The 8605-nt window shown below is 29.8% G+C and overlaps 1 protein-coding gene across 1 annotated transcript; it reads right to left on the reverse strand.

Moving 5' to 3' along the window:
* Positions 1-4991: 4991 nt before the first annotated feature.
* On the reverse strand, positions 4992-7714 carry LOC120086907 (protein CUP-SHAPED COTYLEDON 2-like). The gene is made up of 3 exons (XM_039043718.1): positions 7364-7714; positions 6537-6820; positions 4992-5632 (listed from the first exon to the last, which is right to left on the reverse strand). Exons 1-3 carry the CDS (start codon positions 7575-7577, stop codon positions 5015-5017), a joined length of 1116 nt encoding a protein of 371 aa, XP_038899646.1. The 5' UTR covers positions 7578-7714; the 3' UTR covers positions 4992-5014.
* Between the last annotated feature and the right edge of the window lie 891 nt (positions 7715-8605).

Below are 8605 nucleotides of genomic sequence, written 5' to 3' on the forward strand. Positions count from 1 at the left end.
CCGAAAAGTTTCTTCCCCTCTCTAAAATTCTCTTCCTCTTCCAAAAGAACATTAGAGCCCACACCTTCTGTGATTCTCATCCCATACAAAGAATATAGAAGGCTCTACTTGGTGGTGTCCTAATTGAGTTTTCAATTTTGAGTTGTTCGTGACCGAATCAATGAGGAGAGATTTACGCGAAGAAGTTGTTCTTCAAGGGTAAGTCATGATCTAAACCCTTCTCCCTTCTCTATGTTTATTAAATTGCATGCTGTAAATTTTTTGTTTTGATGCATAATTTCTGTACTGTAAATTTTGATTCCGTAAAAATAAAATTTGGAATTAAGTCTCGCTTCCGCTGCGGACCTTAGGGTTCTTTCATTTGGAACTTCTTTTTGTTTTGTTCGTGAGGAAGGGCAGTGTTTGTGATCTTTGAAAAGGAGCACGTAAAGTACATTTTTCTTCAAGGTTCAAGTTTTTTATTTTTCCCTTTCCTCTCCGTATTTATGTTTAGACAGCATGCTTAGGCATTTATCCTTATTCTATATTTTTTATGTTTAATCTATTTTAAAAAACGAATTCACTGACACAAAAGCGATCACTCGCTTCCACTGAGGATTCAAATCCTTCATTTTAAAGTTAATTTTTAACAAATTTGGTTAAATAATAATAATACTTTTCAGGTATTAGAATACATTATGCGAATCGTGTTTCCAAAATTTATAGTAAAAATGCTAATATAAAAAAAAAATAAGAATAAACTAGCACTAGGTTGGACAAAATTTAAGATTATTGAACCACTCTTAAAATTTCGGGACTAAATTATTTTTCTTTTCAAAAAAACAAAAGAAATAAAACAAAAACTACATAACTAAGAGTCTTTTGTCACTTTCCTATATATTCATTTAGGGAAAATTTTAAAAATAGAAAAATAAGGAAAACTATTTACACAAAAGAGCAAAATTTCAATCATTTTTAATAGAGACTGATAGAAGCCTATTAGTGATAGAAGCAAATAGAAGTCTATCATTGATAGACGTTGATAGTCTATCAGTATCTATCAGTATTTTTTTTTCGATTTCTATAAATAATTTGACATTTTTTCTATCTATGTAAATTTTTCGTTCATTTATAGTCATTACGTATTTTCAAATGTGAGATAAGATTTAATGATGTCCTTGGAACATTATTAATAAATTTAAAAAAGAAAAAATGAAAAAAAAAAAAGTTTCATGAACTTTGACATTTGTTCCGTAAAGTATTATTAGGAGAGCTTTTCTCCCATTAAGATAAGATTGAAATTGATTCGATGGTTGATGTTTAAAAAATTGAAATGCATAGTTGAAATCATTTAAACCATCATTGACATAGATTTATGTGATAATTTAACGTGTAAAAATTAATTATGTAAAGTAATTTAACAAAAGCTTTATGCAATGAAATAAATGGTAGCAACAATTTTCAACTCTTTCAAAATTCATGAATATTTTGAATTTATTATATTGATCACTCATTTGATGAGACCGAAATAAGATCTGACCTGACTTTTTAAAACTCAAGTTTTATGATTTTTTGCTTAAGTGAAATGAAAAAATCCCTCCATTATGTGTACGTGTGTTGATACTCAACGATCTTGCTCTCGTTACTCTCTGACTACTTATTGAGTTTTATTTTACTTTTTTTTTGACATTTTTGAGTCATGTCATTCCTTTAAACACATAGAGTAGTGAGTGAAAGTTATTCAAAAAAGAAAAAAGAAAAAAAAAAAAAAGAGGAACGAGAATTAGATTAATGAATAGCAAAAGAAGAAAAAGAATATTTAAAATAAAACGTGCAAGTATCAAGAATCAAGAACAAGAGCCAAGTATTAATACGATTGTACAATGGAGCCAATTTGTAATTTTTCACTACATAATGATACAAGCAAAAGGTTATAGAAAAGTGAGTCATATAACATTTGGACATCATAAAAAAGGTCATTATTTGATGATTTAATTAAATTTACCTTCACCCATCGACTTAAGTTTTTGGGTCAATCGGTGATTTAAAATAGTATCAAAGCAAGTATAATTAAATGAAAAATACTTAATACATCGAGGGAAGCATATATTTTTGTGCATCCCACCAAATTATCATATCATAATTTGACACATGGCAAATTATTCTTATATATATTTTTTTGAAATATTTTAATTATTTTTTGGTTTGAGTAATGAGAGAGGAAAATATAGAAATAGGTGCATCTTGAGATGAACCCAAATATTACCTTCACCTATGGACTTAAATTTTTGGACCAATTGATAATTTAAGAGCCATAAATACCTAAAAAAAAAAATCTCTTTTGAACTTAATTATCATGATATTAATACACACTCTTAAGAATTGTCATTTTATATTCTTAAAAATTAGGTTTTTAGAGGGAAAAAAACACCCATAAATGATGGAAACAAAAAGTAATATCCATGGAAAACATACAAAGATTGCATATTTATTACTGAAAAAAAAAAGGTGAAAACTGAAAACTTTGGCAGAAGGAGCAGGAAGGTAACTTCTGAAGATAGAGAACAATTGAAGTGTGTGTGTGAAGATTTTAATAAATGACGAACAACAAGACAGAAAATTCAGACACCTACCTTTCTAATCTCACAAAAACCTTTCTGCTTCCTATAAATATGGATTTCTCTTTACAAACCCAATTCAACTTATTTTCACTTCCACCTCATTTTTTCTTCTTCTTATTATTATTATTCAAAATAAAACTACCCTCCATAAATATACATATCACCATGAACAGTCACTATCAAATTTTGATTCTCACAACTACTTGGATTTTTCACTACTTCATAGACAAAAACAAACAAACATTGCCCTCATCATCTACATTCAACATCATTATTGTCCAACTTTTATGATTCATGTTCTTCTAACACAATTCTCATATCCATCTTTAGTTTATTCATAACTTTGTTCTTTCTTAGATTGTCATCTAACATTACAAGAAATAATAGATACAATAACTACTGGAAAAAAAAACCTATAAACTATAATAGACAATTTAGAACATTTTTCGAAGGACCTCAAAGCTAAGTCCTGCGTTTGTTTGTTATCTATGTTTAATGCTATTAAAATCCTTTTAAATATAGCATATTTATCTTGGTGTAGAAATATGTTATAATATTACTTTTTAAACTTATAATAAATTTCTATAACTAATAAAATGAGTTATTATATCTTTGTAATAACGAATTTTTTTACTCTATTATAAACTTTTTGTATGCACTATTACGAAATTTTTATAGCATTTCCTATGTTATTAAGTTTTTATAGCGTTTCTTATCAATTATATATTACCAATGGTCTCATTTTAGCTAGCTTTTATTCATCAATGATTATTAATACTTTGACCATTATAATTTGTTTGAAGAGAACTTAGATTTTTTATTTTTTTTATTTTTTTTAAAGAGAAGAGAATTTATATTATGTTTGACTAAAATTTAAAATATGATACTTACCTCCCATCATAGCAATCTTATCTGTGAGTAAGTAAGACTCACTTAAGTTCCTATAGCTTTTCCAAATGCTTTGACTCATGTCTTGATGGAAATGCCTAGCTAAGCTAGAGGCCCTATATTCACTTTATAAAATATCTTATGTTCTCTTTTTCTCATAAAAAAGAACAGAAATAAAAGTTATTTAAAAAAACAAAAAGTACCACCACCAATATTAAACACTTTGAGATATTGTGAAAGAAATTAATCAAACTGACTCCAAAAACAGTTTGATAACAAACATTAAGTTTCTATGTCAATTCACCAATAATTTCATAAATCAAACTAAGTTTTACAAATTAAAAAGGTCATTTTTATATATATATTTTTTTAAATTGTGTTTCTAGATTTTGAAATTAAAATATCTTTTTAAGATGGAAATGGTTAGGGATTAGAAGAAAATATGCGGCATGAATTTAAAAAACATAAACCTATAAACTAATTACTAAGACCTCGTTTAGTAACCCTTTAGTATTTTATTTTTATTTTTTAAAATTAGACCTATTTTATCCATATTTTTTACCATAATTTATATCAATAGTAGTTGAATTTTTAGCCAAATTCCACAAACAAAAACAACTTTTTGAAAGTTACTTTTTTTTAGTTCTCAAAATTTGATTTAATTTTTTAAACTATTAGTGAAAAGTAGATAATAAAGAAAGAGATTTGGAGGTAGAACTAATGTCTGTAGACTTAATTTTCAAAAACAAAAATAAAAAATAAAAAATAAAATGGTTACCAAATGAAACCTAAGACATCGTTTAGTAACTATTTGACTTTTTGTTTTAAGTTTTTAAAAATTAAGTTTATAAGCAATCCTTTCACCTCTAAATTTCTTATTTTCTTATCTACTTTTTACCATTGCTATAAAAAAAGTCAACATTTGAAAACAAAAAAATAATTATTAAAATTTCGTTTTTATTTTTAGAATTTGACTAACAATACAACTCTAGTTAAGTAAAGGTAAATGAATATGAAAAATGGAAGAAAATAGACTTAATTTTGAAATTAAAATTAAATTATTGTTAAATGAGAACTAAACACATTAATGTTGGAGAGAGAAGCCTAAAGAATACCACAAACTTATATCTAATTACTATTAGATAATTTACTAATTTTCAAATCTACATCCAACATTATTTAAAGATAACCTCACAAATCAATAAAATAATTTTTTCTGTGAGGTAATTAACGAACTACCAATTTCAATTAATTATATATTTAATTTTTTTAATTTTAAAAAAATACTCATGGTAGTCACTACTTAAAATTTAGTATCCGTGGCACATAAGTAATAATATAAAGAAGACTAAAATTAAAATCACATAAATCATTGAAGAAAAACATACTAAGAGAATCCATAAAATTAAAACTCAAAAGAAATAATAAACAATTAAAATGGAAAATTCATATTTTCTAAGAGAGGTTTTCCGAAACTAAAAAGTCAACAAACAGCTACCCAATTCTGATGATCTGATCAGAGAAAATTAGTAGGACCACATGCAGTCAAGTTCACTGGAGTTCATGGATCTGGGTTCGTCGGAAACAGCCCAATTTCCACCGGAGTTGCATGCGGCGACATCGTTGCCGTGGCTGAGCGGCGGCGCTGGGGGAGAACAGAGGTTGACCGGAGAGTAGAAGAATGGGAGTTGGAGATTCTCCTGCAGGCTCCGGAGACTTGGGAACGCCGACAGACCGATGTTTCGGTGGAAGCGGGGAGATGGGTCGGCGGTGACGGTGGCGAGGAGTGGCGGCGGAGTGGCAAAATCGTAACTTGGGATGTTAAAGCTACCGCCAGCGGTGGTGGTGGAGAAACAGGACACGTGCTCTCTTGCCGTTGGGCTGTTGTACGAGCAGCTGTCACGGTCGGTTATGTTACCAGACGCCGCCGTGCCGGTCGCCGGAGCGGAGTACAGTGATGAGTCGAGCAGCGGCGGGAGAGACACCGACGACGGTGAACTTGGTTCTGGGTATACGTTTATTGAACCAGGAATAAACCGGGCTTTCTTTGAACCTCCGCCGTTGCTGGAGGTGGCTCCGCCGCCTCCTCCGCCACCGCAGCCGGAGCCACTCTTTTGAAACACCCTCGAAATCACCCACTCATCCTGATTTACATTCATACATAAAAATCATTTCCCCAAAATCAAATATATAGTCAAAATTGTCGAACATTTTTTTTACATATATTTTCAACCATAGAGAGGAATTGTTTTTTCTGTTTTCTTTTTAACGAGGAATCGAAATTCTTCAATAATGATCTTTGTTTCAGTTAAGCTGAACTCATGTCGACATATAAAACGTTGTATATTAGATCACTTGTAATCTTAAGCTTAAAATACATTATAATCTAGAGCCAGAGAGGGCTGGTGTCCCACTTATTTATTTATTTACTTTTAAATCTCTAGCAGTTTTGACAAGATGTTCGACATGTTTTCAAAGTAATTTCGGTACCTTTTTAACATATTAAGAAATCGATTAAAAAAAGTATGTTTCTAAATCAATTTTAATAACATGAATATCACATTCAAATCAAACATTTATTTGATTTTAATCATTCTAAAGTCTCTTAAGAAATAAAGTAATAGAAACAACACACAACTCATGATCACTTAATAGCTAATTACATAAACTTTTTTAAAATGATAAAAATCCATAAGCAATTCTCGAATAACCAATCATTTACATACAAATTATACATTTCAATCTTAGATTTATTATAAAGAAAATACATTGCAATAGCCCTTTTTCTTTAATCATCAACATCACCAGAAAAACAAAGAAAAACACAAAATAGAAACCCTAACTTCCACCAACGAAAAAAAAAAGAACAAAAATTTAGGTATATTTAAGGCAGGAATGCATGATAACAAAGAACACTTCAAATCCTAACGTACCCTTAAAACATAAGAAGCTAATAGAAAACAAAGTACAAAATTTAACAAAAAATAGGACAAAATTAAAGTAAGAAATAGTAGAATGTTAGGGTTTCCATTAAGAAAAAGAAAGTACCTTTGAAGTTCTAGAAAGGTAATGATAAGCAAATTTGCCTTCGAGGCGATATTCATGCATAACCCAATTACTTTTTTCCCCTTTTGGTGCTCTTCCTCTGTAGAACACCAATGTTTTCTTCATCCCTACCAATGAACATGTTTTCATACTGTAAATTTCCCTGTCTTTTCCCGTTGCTTTCCAGTACCCGGCCTCCGTCGCCCGGTTCGTTCGCAGACCGGTCGGGTATTTTCGGTCTCTAAGACTGAAGAAATACCACTCCTTCTCTCCCATCTTCGCTTTCTCTGCATATCGTTAGACTCAAAAGTTTTCAGTAATACGTAAATTTAACTGATTAAGATATTTCTTTTTTTTCCAAAAATGAAACCGTAATTAAAATTAAGAGGAAATAAAATTACATGAATTTGTAATTAAAATATCGAGGTAATTGAGTTTGTTAAAATGTAAAGGTAAGGTCGATAATTAACCATATTTTTCAGAAATTGAGCTTATAAATATTATTTTTAATAATATTATTTTAAAAAAAAAAGGCTCAGTTTTGAAGGGGGGAAATTGTTTTCGTATTTTTTTTTATCAACTAAGAAATGAAATAATATTACTTTAAAACTGTGATTTCAAGTCTTTCAGAATCACAAAATTTTAAAAATGATCGGCTAAATGGTTTATGTTTTAATTTTATTTTCAAAATTACTAGACTAAAACAAGTTCTTAATTATTCAAAATCAATTCACCATTAGATTTGACAATGTTAACCATCTCATTTAAATTATTAAAAACACGTTATAAAACAATTATAAATATGACAAAAATGATTGAAGCGAGATTACCAGGAAGCTCCCAAGGCTCGCACTTGTTGAGGTCAACTTCAGCAATGGCTCTCCCACTAAAATTAGTGTCAAGAACCTTCTTGAGAAGGTAGTAAGTGATGAGTTCCTCGTCGGTGGGGTGGAAGCGGAAGCCAGGGGGAAGGTGGTGGTTGTTGTTGTCGGCAGCGGCGGCGAGGACGGCGGTGTCATAGTGAGAAAAAGAAGAAACATCCATTTTAGAGGATGGAGAAAAAGGTAGGAACTTGAGAGAGAAGAAGGAAAATGAAGGGAAACCCGGAAGAGAAAAATGAAAGCCCAGATGGAAAATGGATTTATTTGATAGGAAAAAAGAGAGAGAGAAAGGTGTGTGGGGGGTTGAGTTTCTCTGTGTAGAGTAGAGAGAGAAAGGGAAATGTATGATGTTGTGATATGTAATGCGTCAGGGAAAGGAAAGGGAGGAGTGGGGTTGTGATTTCAGAATGCGTGCGTGCGTGAGGAGAAGTGTGCAGGTATTCCTATGTCAGTGAACAAAATCAAATGAAAGAGAATACAATACACTCATTTTTTACTTTCTTTTTTTTTTCTTTTCTTTTCTTTTGGATGGATTTGCTTCCATTATTTTAGGCACATTCTAGTTCTCAGATTTTGATTTTATGTTTTAAATCATAATAAATAACAAAGAAAAAATTTCCAAGGTAAAAATAAAAATTAAAAAAAATGGTTACCAAGTCCAACTTTATTTATTTAAAATTTTTTATTAGATAATCATTTGATTCTTTATTTGTTTGCTTTTTTTTAAGATTAGATACTTTTCTTTTAGAGGTGATCTAGTGATCATGTTGTTATATTATATAGTTTTCTTTCATTTTTATTCAAGTCTATTTATCTAAGTTTTTTTACTTTTCATTTTAGTGTATGTACGTCTATATATCTTAAATTTAGTCTCTTAATAAAGTTAATTTTGTTAATTGAAATTTGTTAAATAATAAGATTAATTTTTTGCGTAAGAAAATATGTGTTAAATGAATATATTGTCAAATTTTATTTTAAAAAATATAAATAAAGACTAAATATTTTTTTAACAAAAGAATCGACAACAAAATAATGGTTTAGATTAATTTCTTGATTTATTGAAAGTATGAGACCAAAATAAAATATTTGGACCAAAATGAAACATGTGTGAAATATCTTAAATCTGATACGTGGCGTTTCAAATAGCCAAGTACGGGGACCGGGCGTTCGGGGGCAATGCCCCAAAACCTA

This window comes from Benincasa hispida, chromosome 9 (assembly GCF_009727055.1).
Source record: "Benincasa hispida cultivar B227 chromosome 9, ASM972705v1, whole genome shotgun sequence".
NCBI lineage: Eukaryota > Viridiplantae > Streptophyta > Magnoliopsida > Cucurbitales > Cucurbitaceae > Benincasa > Benincasa hispida.

Coding starts and splice junctions, on each gene's coding strand:
- LOC120086907 (XM_039043718.1), bottom strand. CDS start 7,577: ATGGATGTTTCTTCTTTTTCTCACTATGACACCGCCGTCCTCGCCGCC. Junction 6,821..7,363: donor CGAGCCTTGGGAGCTTCCTG/GTAATCTCGCTT, acceptor AACGATATGCAG/AGAAAGCGAAGATGGGAGAG. Junction 5,633..6,536: donor ACCTTTCTAGAACTTCAAAG/GTACTTTCTTTT, acceptor AATGTAAATCAG/GATGAGTGGGTGATTTCGAG.